The sequence below is a fragment of the Apteryx mantelli genome, chromosome 5 (assembly GCF_036417845.1).
Source record: "Apteryx mantelli isolate bAptMan1 chromosome 5, bAptMan1.hap1, whole genome shotgun sequence".
In the NCBI taxonomy this organism is placed as follows: domain Eukaryota; kingdom Metazoa; phylum Chordata; class Aves; order Apterygiformes; family Apterygidae; genus Apteryx; species Apteryx mantelli.
In genome coordinates, this window is record NC_089982.1 from 38,722,972 (window position 1) to 38,740,221 (window position 17,250).

At 38.4% G+C, this 17,250-nt stretch overlaps 1 protein-coding gene across 1 annotated transcript in view; it reads right to left on the bottom strand.

The window, feature by feature from the left end:
- The window catches only part of DCHS2 (dachsous cadherin-related 2), a 113,198-nt gene that overhangs the window by 66,668 nt on the left and 29,280 nt on the right, over positions 1-17,250 (bottom strand). Inside the window, exon 2 of the mRNA XM_067297031.1 lies at positions 2,851-3,042. Within this exon, the coding sequence (XP_067153132.1) occupies positions 2,851-3,042 (192 nt within the window). The remainder of the gene's footprint in view (positions 1-2,850; positions 3,043-17,250) is intronic.

Sequence of the window (17,250 nt, forward strand, 5' to 3'; positions counted from 1 at the left end):
CCCCACTTTGAACTCCATACCTAACATGTTTTTAATTGATCAAAATCAGCAGCAGAATGCCAGGAGATAAAAATATCCTACCATAATTCAGCTGTAAAGGTGGTACATGGCTCAACATCAGTTCAGGTATACCAAAAATTTTGAAAAGTGAATATTGATTTTAGGTGCTTTAGTATTTAGTTGTCAGATGACCTAATTTGCAGAATCCAAATCAATGTGAGCTACAAAGTGCTGAGTTCCAGTAATAAAAAAATCCAAGCCCTACCTGTCACAGACAAGACAATCAAAAATTGAATCCCTCCTCCACATTATTGAATTTTTGAAAACATAAGATCCCCAAATGAAGACAAATCACAGACCAACTTAAAAATGAAATAATCTATAGTTTCTGTGCTTTGGAGTTTTCCTTTTGACATAAAAGTTAATCACTATAGCAAAAAATTAACCAAAATATGCAACTACCTTATTCAAATAAACCTATTTTCCTTTACATTTTCAAAATAATCTTATGGACCAGAGTAAAAGGAAATGTGAGAAACCTGTATGACTTACAGTGCTATTGTTCAGCTCTCACATAGCCTTTATTAACAAGACTAATCTTGATATTCCAGATATTTGTATGTATTCTTCATGCTTATTCAGCTTCAAAACATGTGAGGCCCTGTGCAAAATCTGCATTGGACATACACAAGAGAAAAAAGATGAAGCATAGCAAAATATGTAATTTTCTCCTGTTATACATTGTAATATTGACTCCTTTATTCTTCAGGACTCGGAAATGTGTACTCATGTGTATGCTATAAATTTTTTTCCTAGAAAGGAACTTTGAAGACAAAAATCGCTTCACAGAGAAATTCCAAAAAGGGCACAGAAATATACATCTGCTGGAAAGATTGCTTATACTGTCCTAACAAAAAGAATTAATATTCTGAAATTATCATGCATTCAAATAAGACATAGTTGTATATTAGGAAACAAAAAATGTAATTGATATTTTTATATTATTGTTTTTCCTCGAAGCAAATCTATGGGGGAAAAAAGGCACAGTGCTAAAGGCACTACTAACACAAAGAATGTGTCTGTAGCCTCTGAAATAATCACTGAATATCTGTAGCTAAAGAAAAAAAAAAGGCATGAATTAAACCTCTGATTTTTGCAAGTGCATTGTTTAACTGTTACACATGTATCCAAATTCAACAATATACAAATATACCTTTGACTACTACATTCTCAAAATGCAACAATACCAAGCATCAACTAAACCTATTTAAATTCATCTACTAATTAATATAGGAATTAGAGTTCTCCAAGTTTCTTTGGTGTACTTTAATGAAAAGTATAGACATTTTATGAATAAATACAGCATTTCTAGCAGATCTGCATTTTCAAAAATTATAGTAGATATACTTAGGACAAAATTTTAAATGGAAGTTTAGTATTTAAAGTATGAAATAAAAACTGTTTAACCTGAAATAATTTAATTTAAATGTTTCACAGCTCAACTTGTGGTGCAAAATATGATCTGAATAACATGAATCTGTAAGTTTTAAAAAGCGTCCTCATGTTAATTTTAACATTTACAATGTTAAACCAGTAACCTTTTTTTTCAGCCTCTCCACGGTTCACTACTAAAGTGAGAAAAATACTGGCTGGTCTCAGCCTCTCACTGCAAGTAGCTTTTGGATACTTTCATAATTGTAACAACGAACCTACAAACTATTTTCTTCCAGTCACTTTACTAAAATACTCTGTTATAGGCGACCCTATAGAACGAGTCTCCACGCCCAACCGTCTTGATGTGTTCCCACCACAAAGAACTTCTGTGCAACAGATTTTGAAATGAGAAGACCTGAAGGAGTTACTGTATTGCATTCTTTATAGCTTTGGTCAGTTTGAAGAGATGACCTCAGCAATACATTCTCTGTGCATCTCCATTAGTGTTTCAGTGTGACTATTAATACTTTTCAGGCCAATCTCCTGACTGTCCTCACTTACTGTGCTTTGGTTCACATTGTCAGCTGGCCTCAAAGTACACAAAGTAGACTGAAACTAAATGAAAGATATGCTCCAGGAATGTACTTACTGCAGTTAATGCACTCCAGCTGCATGGGGGCATTCAGTTAATGGAACAAGACTAGAGTCTACACTACTTGCCAATGCAGTGCAAGCTCACAAAACAAAGTTGCGTGCTTAGTGAAGCTCCTCAGAGCCTCTTCATCCTCACCATTCTGGCAAACTAGAGACCTGAAATGGACCGTCTCAGGCATGCTCCTCTTGGCCACATAAAACGACCCACCCCACTGTATAGTGGAAGTCTGCTTCCAAGCACTAGCTCTTGAAAAGTGAGAAAACTTGCAGACATGCCGCTGAAAAGAGGCTGTATCTAGCCACAACAATGGCATCACCTAGCTAGAAAGGACAAGGAACGTTATCTAGGAAAATAATTACTGGCACCCACTCTACCCATGCAATTCTGGCACAAATTACTGGTTTATTAGTGGTGCAACCATCTTTAAACCAGGGAGCAGAAGTAACATGGAGTCCACCAGTTCCAAGAGGAGAAGAAAAACCGCAATGAGTAACAGTTCCTGGAAACGGCTTTGAACAACCTGTTTAGGAAAGGTTGTGGATTTCACAGTGAAGTATATCAATTCAAGTCAAAATGACTCCTGTTGGATTTTGTTCTATTTTATGTTTTGTGAAGTATCACATTCTGCCCTCTTTAGTGGTAATAAATTAAATTCAAAATCATGCAAGTTTCACATACTCCATTCTCATTTAAAAGTATATAGCACATCCAAATTAGAAAATACATTCACAAGTCTGGAAGTAAGGAAGGGTGAAACTTACCCCATCTGTAGCTTTTACTAAGAGATCGTAAGTGGTTGGATCTCCCTCTCTGTCAATGTCTTGAGACACACAGATTTGACCAGTATGTGGATCAATCTGGAACGCTTCAGATTTTACATAGTAATGGAATACATCATAAAGAAAATACTCAATTTCACCAAACTGGTCTGCATCTGCATCTGTTGCCTTGACCTGTAGGAAAATAATAAAGATAAAAATGAAAACCAGCTAAACTATTACTCAATCATTTAAAAATCAGAGATACTTCGTTTTAAAGAGAACTGTTTTTGTTATAAAAACAAATGTGCACACACAATACAAACACACTCTACTGCCTAAGCTATCTGCATGCAGTTTGTAAAATAATAACTTAGATACTGATGGTGTAATTATTGCAGCAAACTTAAAATGGATTAGATCTTGTCTGTAACATGACTTGTTTACCTGACAAATAATTATCTCGGTCAAATGAACTTCCCATACCTTGAGAAGCCGTACACATTAAGTCACATTAGTAGGCCACACATTAAGCTACTTCGCTTTCATGTTAAAATGTGTTATTTTTACCAGTAGAGGTAGGTCTTACAAAAACTATGTCCCATGTGGATCAGAAAAATGAGACAGGACTTTCTTATCTAATGTATTTCTAAAAGATTCCCTAGAGTTAATTTATTATTTCATTTCAAGGAGGGCTTATTGGAACAGTGCTCCATAAAAGTTAAGGACTGCAGGGGGATTTAATCCACCACCGCCTGTTTTAGAAGCTAGAACTCTACCAACACAACCAACACAACTAAACTTGACTGTCACATGCAGGTACAATACAAAGGAAAAGATGGACAGACTGCAATAAATCACTGTGAGAGATTAAATTCACTTCTCAATATAGTCTTGCATATAGTTATAAATGCTGAATAACCAATAAGCATCACATCTTTTATTTTCAGCTATATTAATTCTATTTAAAAAGCATTGTGGATTCTGCTGTAAATCCAAAACATGTCATAAATAACCACTTTAAAGAAATACTTCCTTCAGAGGGATGTTACTCTGGAACCACATGGCACCAAAGAGAAGTAAATGTGCTAAGTTGACAAGGGAAATGAGCAGCAGGAAAAAACCCAAATGGATGATGGTTAGGAACTGGAGCAGGGCAATGGCCTAAGGTAGCAATGGGTGGGGGGCAATCCACGGCACCAAATGGCTATTTCCAAGCAGAAACAAAGGAGTTCCTCCCCTTCTTTCCAGCTGTACATATTCTTGTGTTACCATCAGATGACACCAGACCAGTATGTGGGATTAAGAAAGATGTTTTCAGAAGCCTATGAAAACCTGGAGTAACTTTCAACTTGCTGTATCATCTTCTCTCAGCTGAGTTTTAAAGAACTCACAAAACACTAAACAAACAGTAGGGGTCAGTGCTCTTCATTTTTTGGGAATGTATTTGGCAACTAGGAAGCATAAATTAAAAAAACCATTTAAAATCATCAGGTGCTTCAAATTTTAAGACAGAACATGTTTGAAAGTTTTTTCCAACACTAAAATCTTGCTTGTGACACACAGGAAGAGACAGAAATCAACAAACCCTTTAAAATATTTTAATAAATATTTACCATGGCAATAGGTTTAGCCCATACAATACACACATGCCCTGTGAGAAGAAGCTGAGAGAACCGGGCTTCCTTAGCTTGGAGAAGAGAAAGTTTGGGGGAATTTAATAGCAGCCCTCCAGTGCCTAAGAGAAGGTTACCGAAAAGACAAAGCCAAGCTCTATCCCAAGGTACATCGCAGGAGAATGAGAAACCACATTCATAAATTGAAACAGAAGAGGTCCTCACTGGACTGAAGGCACTTTTCACTATGAAGATAATTAAGCACTGGAACAGGCTACCTGCCCAGAAAGGCTGCACAGTTTCCATCCTCAGAGGTATCAAGACCTGACTGGACAAAGCCCTGAGCAGCTGGGCCTGAACCTGCTGCTGGCCTGGCTTCGAAGAGGGGCTGGCCTGGAGACCACCTAGGCCCCTTCCAGCCTGCATGAATCTCTGCTTCTGTACAGCACTGTGTAAAAACACTGCAACTTTATCATTCACTCAAAAATCAATGCAATGCTCAAGTGTAAAACTCCTGCTCTTAATCCAACTGGTGGATTAATCAAATAAATTTTTGATAAACAGAACAGCTTTGTACACTACACCTTCAATTTTATTGCCTTAAGCTCTCTAAATAATAGCAGAAGTTTTGCATTAAGCTTGGTTCTTTTGTGACATGCTCCAATGTGAAAGTTTTCATTTAAATTTACAAATATCTGGGAAGAAAATAACTTATAAAAATAAATATACATGAAAAGAGTCAGTATTTTTAGTCCTTTAGTTTGTCGTTCTTGGAGATATTTAGAGAAGAATTTCTCTTCTGCAGTCTGGTTTCATTTTCTATTTATTCATTGAAGATGGTAAATCCTATGTTTTTTCCATTAGTCTGTTTATGCAAATACAATGTTTGAAGACCTTAACAGATCTTGGGAAACCTTATTATCCTAGGACCTGAGAGTTAAATAACTTGCATAAATTTACAGAGAAAACCTGTGGCAGAGATTGGCTGCACTTCAACCTAAGTTTTTAAGCTACATCCACAGTCACAAAGTAAAATGGGCCAAAGGCACAGGCCTGCACACTACTCGTTAAACTGCCGGCATGGGCTCAGGCATGGTTTTGACAAAGGCCAAGCAGCACAGGCCAGGGATTTTCCTAGTAATAAGTTTGGATGAGGTCACCCTGCTTTAGGGGGGTAAGAGAATTTAGCTGCAAGGACACAAGCCATGCCAGGTCAGGTGGCCTTCGGGCCAGAGAACAGTCCTTGGCTGCTTTACTTACTAGTACAAACATGGCCTTAAAGTCCACAGTCAGTGCCTTAATCACAAACTCACTTCTCTGCCCTCAGAGGAATTATTTCGGCATTAAGATCCTGAACTGGGATTGAATTAAGTCCAAATGAACGAAAACATGGCTTGTGAAGGATGAAAAGCATAGAACAGGAAATGGAAACCGTGTGAAAAGTATCAAAGCAAGTTATGAAGCTAAAACTTACTCAAGGCCCATTGCTTCCATCAGAATTTTAAACTGACAGAGGGCCCAAAAGATACATTTACTTCAATTGGCTTCATTTTTCAGTACTCCCTGGAATACCACTTCACGCTCCTTCACCATCCTTGTAGTTTGCCTTCCACAGCTGCAGCACAGGATGCAATGCAGCGCAATTCTTACTAAGTCCTACTATTCACTCTAGTAATGTTAAAGGCAAAACTCGCACTCAACTTCAATAGAACAACGATCTGACCCTAAAAATGCTCTACAGTTATATGTAAATCAAGTCTACAACACATGTATTTCACCAGTCTTCTACTTTGTTATTTCCATTACAAAAAATAAAATAAAACAGAAGCCTAGTATGCTGTCAATACTCTACTGCTTCAATGTTACGGAGAAGTAATTCACTTGGCCCTTGAAATAAAAATATTTTAATTAATTTTTGTGCCTAAAAGCTAGTGTGAGAGACAATATTGAAAGGTTTCTATCTAACTGTGCCTGCAAGTAGTTAAATGTGTAAATGCTAAGGTTAATGTCTGCAATTGACTATGGGTGATTAATTAGGAGTGTGAAATGGGTTTAGCCCATTATGTTCAGCAACTTTTCTTCCTTCTTGTAAATTATGCAGTCCTTAGATTTTCAACAGTACATGCAAAGGACTAATGAATGATGTCTTTAAATAAAAACGCTTCAGTTCAATATAAACCTGAAGGTCCAATTGTGATCAACTTCAGTTACTTGAATCACCTCTCTGGCAGCAAAATTGAATGACATCAAATTTCTGCATTTATAAAAATGTGTTTTATCTCCCTGTCAGAGTCCTTAGTATGCACTCAATTTCCACCTAATTTTAACCTTTCTTACTTATTATTATCAGACTTTTTTTGAGTACATTAGCAAACTAAATTTTTGCCCATGGAATCTTTGATCTAAAGAGGAAAAAAATCCAGAATTAAAAATGAATGAAGAGTTTATTGTAGAAAATACAGATGAGCTGGAATAGCACCATACCTGAGGCCTGGGGAGCAATTAACTGTTATTGATGCAAGCTGATTTAGAAGAAGGAATCTAGTCAAGACACGCTGACAAATTCAACTTTTCAGATACAGTTGAAGAGAACAAGCTGCCACACATTTTAGAAATTAAACCATACTGTAGTCATGATCCAAAACACTGCAGGTTATAATATCGTACTGCTCTCATTGAGTATTACAGTAGTTAAGCGTTCAAGAGCTGTGAATTATAGCACTCCAAACAAGAGGAAATGAAGGCAGCAGTAAGAATTTTCACAGTGGATTGATCAGGAGTGTTGTATGTTGGCAGTATCACAAAGGTGATAGAGCTGGAAAGATTTATAGAAGTTGCAGAGGTGGGAGGCAAGAGAGTATGGAGCTGTAACAGCTCTGTTCTGACAGCTGGGCTGAATATGATATTGGGATCCAGGAGAACAGAAAGGGAAAAATAGAAGGATTAAGTGGACAGGACCTTTTTTATTCTTTAACTGAATATGTTTCAACACACTAAGTTGTAAATGCATGTTATTAAGAAGCGTAAATTTGGGAATAAGGAACTACATGACAAAGTATTTCCCTAGAAACATTTTTAAAAGCCAACAAATGTCATGGTACGGAGAGATCCTGGCTGAACTTCTCCAGCTGGTCGCACTTTCTGTAGCGTATCTCCTTTACTGTATTTGTACACTGTCTAGACTGCAAACCCACCAGAGAAAAAAAAACAAAAACAAAAACAAAAACAAAGACTTTCTTTTGTCCTGTTGACACTACCAAGAAAGTAATAAGTGGTCAGAATGCAGCCATCCTCTCAAGAGGAGGGAAAAGGGGGACCCAGGGAAATGTTATGGAGAACAACAAGGAAGCTGATCCATCAACATTACGCTCAAACTTACAGATTAGTGCACGATGGGAATAAATGGTGGAAACTGGTTGACACCAAAGGGTGTAAGAGGAGAAAGACAGACAGACGGACAGAAAGACAATCAATCATTTAAAGAAATACAGATAAAGACAATGTTGGAAGTGCAGAAATTACTTTATATTTGCACAGGGAAACAGGGGCTACATCAGAGAAGAGAAAATAAAGGGACCCACTGTGCAATTAAAGATTAACTTCACCTAGATATACACTTTAATCCTATAAAACCTGGGAGAGTTTGAATCGAGAAAACAGTGCAGGCAATACACTTAACAAGTGTGAACAAAAACATTTTCTTCAATGTTAAGCTAAGGGAGAAGAGACTTTACAGCTAAGAGAAAGCAAATATTTGGCAGATCCTCGGTTCCATTCACTTCAGTGGAATTATGACAATTCACAGAAATGGGCACTCTGTCCTCTGTTTTTAGGACATGAAACAGTGTTATCAATAAACAATGAGCTGTGTACTGAGATAGAATGCTATGATACGGAATTTACTAGTAATCAAGATTATAAAGAATTATATCAGCTCCTAAAGCCTAGATTGTTTTAAACACTAATCTATTTTAAGAGAAATGTCCCCATTTGGTTTGGTTTGTTACTTTTTCCTACTTCAAAAATTGCACCTATTTCATTGCATCTAATTGTTTCAACAGACAAAAATAAAGTTCCTATCTATAGATTTAGACTTCTTTACTTTCTTTCCTAAGGCAGTACCTGCTATTTTACAACTGTATATATTTTGAAAAGCAGAGTAAATATTTTAAATGACATGCAAAATCGGAGAAAAGATTTGTGTACACAGAAATACATCAGAGAAGACAATACAATTAGTAAATTTACTATGAGCAGAGCAAAAATTTCAAGGCCGTACACTTCACATCCTATGTAAAGACTATTTCCAAGATTTAGATTCCAGATAGTATGCAGCCTTAAAGCTGGCTGCTTTGCAATACTGAAATTCACATGTGGATGACCAGAATTAATTTTATGGATTTCTGATCAATGGAACAAAAATAAACTACAATAAACACTTTGAGGGAAAGAGCAGGCAGTTTGGCCAAATAACTTATGGCAGTGGTCATCTCTGATAGCAATTGAAAGAGAATAGAAAACATTAAATCAATTTTCCAGTTTAAGAATCTCTCTCATACAACATATTTTGTCAAGTTTATTCAGTTTGACTCCAGCAAAACAAGATAAAGCTTTCATGGCTCATAAAACCTGCTTTGGGGGACCCTCAATGTCAGAGATTGAGACAGATTTTTCTTTCTTTTTTTTTTTTTTGTATAAACAGCGTGGGTTTAATTCTTCTAATTATATTGATATCTTGAAAAGCAAATTACTTGCTAGCAATCAGTTTTGAAGAAAATCAGAATGATGGATAAATAGAAACATACTCCACTACTCCAAAATATTCATAATCAAAATGTACGACAGGATACAGTAGATGGATACAGACATAGGAAAACTATAAGGAAACAATTCAGCAATATAGTTATGCTGATGATAAATGGTTTAAGAACCTTCCTGTCCTACAGACATCCAGGGCATAGTCTGTGATTACCAAACCAAAATTCAATATCCTTCAAATTAAAGGACAGCAAACCTGCCCATGGCTACGTGGCAATGCCAGATGACAGGCCCTTACCAGATCAGAACTGCAGTTCTAAATGCTGATAGCCCAGGCACCACCAGAGCTGTTTAGCACCAGTACTGCAGAAGTATCTGCTACTGCAGACTTCTGTGCTTTCCTGCAGCATACTACACAACTTAGCCCTACTGTGCATGTCTCACACCTATTCTCTGCCCACTGTGCCTCTCAGGTCCTATTTCTTTATGTCTTTGCTCCAAAAGTGGAAAGGGGAAGAGCTGAAGGTGGGTGAAATTTGCTTTTCTTCCCTCTCTCATTTCTTTCAGTGGCGTGCTGTGAGCCTTATTGCAGCACCACAGAGAGATCAGATGAGCTGGCAAGTGAGAGGCAAATAAGAGATGCATACTTCGCTCTTCTCCTTAGTGTCCATGTTCTAAGTACTTCATAGTATCATACAGATCATCAGAGTACTTTTTTGATATCAGTATTGTAATCACTGTTACACAGTAGGATCTCACAGGATGCTACAGTTGGCATCAGCATAACAGCAAGATCATAGTCTGCTGGCTGAGTTAAAAGACTATTCCTCGCCTGAATCCTGTCAGGACCTAGCCACACAGAAAAAGTGGAGCAGCCTATGTTGGTGGCACGCTGTCAGTAAAATGAGACTGTGAAATAAAGACTGCTTACTGGTAGCTGTTATTCTTCAAGAGTCATTTGGGTGTAATTGTACTCGCGAGATTAGCACATAAACTGACAGAAAAACCCTATTGATGGTGTGTAAATTTCTACCATGAGCAGCACTCAGCTCCTCTGTTAGGTCGGCTCAGCAGATGGCTTTGTGTGTCCTTATTTATACCTCTGTTTGGCAGGAAAATAATATATAAAATATAAAATAATGATCTTCACCTCAAAACTGCCTGAGAAAGTGTGAACACTAATGCTGACACCAAGCCCAGGAAGAGGTTTAATAAATACATGGCTTTTTTGGATTACTGTCTGTCTCAGTGTGCACAATTACTACCCATCTCCCTTTTACTGCAGATTTAGCATACAGAAACAGAGATAAAGCTTCAGACATACTTGCTTAAGTCCTAGATGCATAAGGCTTGTCTTCAAGTGCTCAGGCAAACAGTTGCTGTTCTTACCAGCCTGTCTTTGCAGAAAAATTGTAGGTACAGAACAGAGGAAGCCTTGTCCCTCATCCTCAAAATGGGTCCCATCTGGAAAGCCAGGAACTGAGGTAAAATCTGGAATCTAAGCTGAATATTCAATTGGCTTTCACACTCACTTTATCAATCACCACAGGTACCACATTCCCCCCAAAACAAAGAACAACAAAATCCTGACTTCTCATCCTTGCTCTGATGCAAAGTATCTCCACTGCACCAATATCAATCTTTCTGCATTCTTTTCATCTCCTATAGCAAGGAGGCTGCAACAACCGAACAACTGACATCAAGCACTACACAAACTTTAAAGTTTGCAAAACTCTTCTGCAGCAAACCCTTAGTCCCCCAGGTCACTTCCGCAGTTGTTATATGTTTTCCAAAGGTGCTCATAACTACTTCATCCAAGTGCCATCAGAAACATTCATTAATTTAATCTCAACAACCTTAAAGTGAAAGTACAGAAACCTAAACACAAGCTGAGAGGGCTGGGCACAAATGCACACAGGTGTCTATAAGTTTGTTTCTACTGTAGATGTCAGCCCTATAAGCAGGGAAGGCACTCAGGCTCCCTGCACAGTACATGGGAAAGTTAGTTGCAGAAACACAGAGCCTAGAGAACAAGAGCGACTCCGCAGCCATGCCACTCCAGATGGAGGGGAAGAGAGCCCACCCCTGCTCCCATCCCTGCCTGTGCAGTCCATGCTCACTGCCTTTGGTGAATCCTAATTGGTATTATGAGAATCCAAATGACCGTTCAATGAAGTGCTAATAAAATCTACCCAATACTCATTATCATGAGAACTCTTACACATCCAGAATGAAAATAATTGTACATACACACTCTTTCACAGATCTTTAAATGAACACAGTAACACAGGTCATCAGCTACACCTATGAGATCCATCCCAGCATTATGGGGCAAGAAGCACTTCTGTCCCCATGTCAGACCTTGTACACATTCTGGCCACATACAGGCTTGACGTCTGAACGAAACTGTGGGATGCACCAGCCTTTCCTCTCCTATGATCTCTCCCTGTTCATGCATCCTCCATGCACGATCCCAGTTACATGATGGCCATTAGACTGGCACGTTACATGCATGCAAACTAGGATACGCTGTTGTGTGGTGCGTGTCCCATTATTGGAAGGGCCCATTCCATCTGGCAACGTGACAGATGCACCTCCAGTCAGATGGGATCCATGAGCAACCCATGGGCTGAAAGCCTGTTCTGCTGGACCATACCCACTGCACACCTGAGAAGTTGAACATCCACAAGTTACAAAGGTTAATGGGTCAAAACAGTACAGAACCAACTAACAGGAAAGCAAGAAAAGAGAACAGGGAAGGAATGTCCAATACTGTAGCTATGAACCTGCCACACAAGTAGACACTAATCCATTACAATTTATGCATTTCAGGTTCCATTTACTTCATTCACCAGTAGCTTTTGCTGCATGAGGTGAGAGCTTTTAAACAGTATGATCTAATACCATACAAACCTTTGGCCTTTGCAAAATATACCAGATAACAAAGGGTACATAGCGTGTGGGAGTAACCAAAGAAGAACTATGAGCAGAAAATGTGGCTAAATTTTATAGTATAACATCTAAGAAAAGCATGCTGTGTACCAGCAGCATATTTTAATTACTAAAAGTAACAGATGTATTAAGTTCCGGGAAGGAAATGAAAAGGGCTGAGGGGGTATAAATTGGCCACATCACTTACACACATGGAAGTGTCCTTTTTTTTCCTGATACTGAATTCTCCCACAGACAAACAAGACATTTGAGTCCTACACAGTTCTTGTACTTCTTGCACAGCAAAAGAAGTCAGAATTGTTTTGAAGCGGGAGATTATGAATACCAGATGTCTAAGTCCACTTGATCAGCTCCAGAATTCTCTGAAGCCTTTTGCTTGCTCTTAGGAAAAGGAAATGCTCTGTTTTGAGGACCAGTTTTGAAAATCTTGAATGTAGCCATTTCAGTGATCAAAACAGCTCACTGAAATAAATTTCAACTTCAGTGAGCAGAACAGCAAGATGACCTGCCAGGTAGAAGCATTCTTCAATATGTGCTCTTCAGAAAGAAAAACTGAAAACACAGGAACCCCCAAAAGAATTATATGTCCAATTGTGTATGCAGAATTCATGCATCCATATGTTAAGGCAGGGTTGAGGCCTCCCTGAATATTCAGGCAGTAGGTCTCTAATACTAAGTCACTTTATCACATGTGCTACTTTCAGACAATCCATTCCATTCCCTATTTTCTCATTACATTTTTCTCAAACTAGTGGATGAGACCATTTGTAGCATGGTATTTAAACTATAAACAGACCAGATATTCTTATTATTGAGCTGAAAGAATCCCAAAACTTTGTCACATTGATGTGCTAAATTTGTAGCTGTTTAATTTTCATTGTTGTGTAATGTTCCACTATTTTCTGGAGAAACTAAAAAGACACATTAGAACTCAGAATAGGGAACTGCTGAATAATGAGATTCTGTTCTCAATTACTTCCATCTCTCATGCATATTATTGGTACCTGTCCACAATGCTCATTAATCTCAGCTGCTTTTATTAGAGCTTTTCACCACCTGGCCAAAAAGTAAAGCTTGTTTTTTCCCTACCTTTGACAAGTCATTTCACCCCTAACCTAAGGTCCGTCTTTTCCTATACCTCCAGAGAATGGTAGCTCCTCCTCGCCAGCAACTATACAGCAGACACAGAGGAACAGCCTTTCGTTAAACTTGTAAAACAAACAATTTCTTATAGAGACCTGGCTCCTGTTAAACTACACAAATGGGAATCACAGCAGCTAAAATTTCACAACAGAACTATTATATTTCAGCCACGCAAGAGACACTAGAGAGAGCATATAGTATATAGATGGGGATATCTGGGCTACAGTGTGTGCTCTTTCCACTTTGCACCACTGATTTCCAGTCTGCCAGTAAATACACTATGGTATTTTATTCTCAAAATATTGTTCCAATGCACAAAATCAGAGCCTGTTTTTCTGGTTTGTCCTGCCACAGTATAACCTCCCTTTTTACTTCCTTCTTCCCCAAGTGAAACTGTACCTTTTGAAGGGGCATTACAGAAACATAAAACTTCCAGACAGGAACAGAACAACTGATTCTTTAGTCCAGTATCTTGTTCCTGTGCAATGAGTAATGCCGGATTCTCAAGAGGAAGATGCAAGAAGCCTACAACTGACAAACTAATCTTCCCTTCACCCTCTTCTCCTTCCTCATGAAGGATTCAACATAATTTAATAGTTAAACTGGTTAATGACCAAAGGTCAGCTTTTTATTCTTTCCCAAACTTTCTTGAATTAACTGTCTTTACTCATGTTATATGCATCAAAATCTAAGCTTTCTCCAAATGTGTTAAATTATTCACCTCAAGGACACGCCATGGCTACAAATTTCCTACTCAGGAAGAATTGTATCTCATCATTTTTTTAATTTATGCCTTTTCCATTTAATGGAGTATCTTCGTATGTTGCTAGACAAGGAATAAAAAGCTCCAGTTTATATCTGGAAGTTATGTATCTTGTACTATATACACAATATACAGGATAGTACATTGCACTTTCTTGAAATAGTTAGAGACAGCTGACTACCTTGAAAAGGGCAGAGTTCAGCCTGATAAACTGTACTGACAGCTTCTTCTCATGGACTGTGGATTTTCAATTGCAAAATAATCAATGGGGAATATCTGAAATGCAGCTGAGGCTCCTTTCCCCCCTGCCCCACCCAGACAAATAAAAGCAAGAGGAAGATCATCTTAACCTTGAATTGCTGCAACGTCTCTGATATTGCAGAATCCAACACCGACCTGGCTACCTAGTAGATGATGTACAACCTCCTGACAAGGCATGGAGGATAGGCACTCATGACAAAGCATTTATGTAGGTGCCTTTCCTCTCCAAAGGAGAAAATAAGTACCTGGAAATTGATGCCGAGACAACAGAAAGACAGAAGACATCAGATATCCCTCTTAGCCAGCAGCACCAATGTCAGATAAACACAGTGTCAGAGAGGTTCCTGGCCCTCAGGAGAAGTCATGACAGCGCACAAGTCCTTGTACTAGAGACAGAGGATGTGGACTGAGGTAACGAAGAAAGCCCACGAGCAGGGATTGTGCTTGAATCAGTATTTTAAAATCCTTTTGACTGACTGGGAAGCTCACATTGATCAGTGCTGTAGAAAGAGGGAATCTCAGTCTCTGACAGTGTCCTGCAAACTGGTGGAGCAGTGTCAGTAGAGATCTTTCCCCACTGATGATGATCTAGTAATCTTTGATGCCTATCTGTCCACAGGCAATGCAGTAAGGTCTCAACAGACATGTGCATCAGCAGACACTGCTATAGCATAATCAGCAATTACTTCTGCAGTTTAGGTTCACTTCACCGTGAGGTATGGAGCTTGCTAATTGGCAGATGTTCCAAATTTGGGAACATACCATTTACTGCAACACTAGAAGCATTCAGTGTGCAGATCTATGGATAGGATGCATAGTGTTACACACACCAGGACTGAAATGTAACTGTTAGAAAGGCTAAACAACTATAATTGACATTAGGGAATAATGGAATAATACTTGTGGCCTAAAGCAAGCATGGCACCTGCACAGCTGAATTTAAATCCAGCAGAGAAATGACCCAGGGAGAGCAGGCATGCAGCTGGGGTAAACCTAGTGCCTTTGCTGCAAGATTTAAAAAAAACACTTCAAACCCAAGGGAAAAAACACTGTGTGAATGCAAGTGTCAGTTACCATCAGAGAACTGCACTTTGCAGATGGAGTTGAAAACTAAGAGTGGGAAAAGATGAGAGCAATCTTAACATCAAAAAAGTAGTTTAACACAGATTTTGAAATGTGATTCCTCTTACAAGGTGTTAAAAAAAAGATGTTACAGAAATTTATGACAGAATAAATCATGCTGAGAGTGATGGGTTTCGGTGGGAAATTACCTGTTCTAGCACAAAGTAATTGCAATCCATCTGATCCTTAAGTTCCTCATCAGAATCAGAGAAATCTGCGCACTTTAGCAGTCAGCTGCTGTGCTTTGCAGACACAGGTCTGTGGGACAGGAAACAGAAATATAATCTCTACAGGGCTGCCATGTTCTGCACTCCATTAAGATTCAGAACCTGTCATTTGAGCTTTCACTGTTGTAACCTAATGCTCCAATAGCCCAACCTATATATACATCTGGTAATGCACATTGCATGTGCAGGAGCACAGGTGGGATAATATAAAATGAATCTGTTTTGAAGTGAATGCAGAACAGATCAGAAATCTATCTAGAAATATCAAACACAGTCACCATGTCAGTGGCAGCCAAAGCTCATGAACATTGTAATGTCTTTAATAATGCCTGGCAGAACTACTTTATATCATAAACACACGCATAAAAACCCTACACAGAAAAAAAAAAATTGGTGCTTCTTGAAAGCAGCTGAGCTAAAATAGGATTGTGGCACAGCAGGGCATGCTTGTCAAGTAGTCAGTTCTAACAATAATCTGCAAGACTGTAGTATGCTCAATAAGATTTGCAAGCAAGGTAAAGAGATTTACAGAAAAAAAAAAAAAACAGAAATGATATATTGTGTTCTCAGTGAGTGACAAAACTTTCAGCAACGCATTCCCCATCTGCTAGAGCAGCATGGTCTCCAAAGGCACTGTAATACTAAACAGTAAGATTTACATTTCTGGTCTCTCATGAGTGACAGTTTACAATGGTTTCCCTGGGTCTGAGAGACTTGTGCACAGGAACTGTGGTGCTCTTCACCCACAAAACAATCCCATCATCAGGAGAAAAAAATCAGGCAAACAAATGCACTACTGTACAAGCACTACTTCTAATAATATACCTTGCAATATAAAATCCAAGCTGACAAATTAGGGAAAGGAAGCACCTAGGGCTTCTTCCTAGGTCTTCTGCAAGGAACACACAATTATGGCTAATTTAAATTGACTTTATAAACTCTTTCAAATTATTTAAGCAGTCTCCAGTAAAGCCAAAGGAGATAGATTTGTCAGTTAAACATAACATCCTTAAAAGACCCTACACATCATCTCCTGGTTCTTCTGTCACTTGTCCAACACCAAGATCATGGTCTAATTTTTGCAACCATCTCCCTGTCATCCAATCCTGCCCTACAGAATTTAGCTTACTTCTCCACATTTAATCACACAAATTAAAGAGAAAAGGTTCATTACACTGACTGCATAATTCCCAATGACCCCAATAGAGCTCTATACACATTGAGACATTTATAAACCAGCTGTCAAAGTAAAACTCTGATGGAATATAACGTGCTGTGTGTTATTACAGTTAGAAAGGCTGACAATACAGCAAAGTACTGAAAGCCAGTTCATCTGTTCTGTAATCAAAACTGAATTTACCTTCTTCTTGTCATAAGAACAGTGAGTTTATGCCACCAATGACTGTCACCGCTCCTATGAAATAACAGTGTCATGGCATGAATGTTTGTGCTATACTTGCCCTGAAAAGACATGATTAAAAAGTAGTTAAAATAGTCTTTCCTTTTATTTTCAAAATAAAAACTAGATTGGGACTAATACTACAGAATGTAACAGAAATCA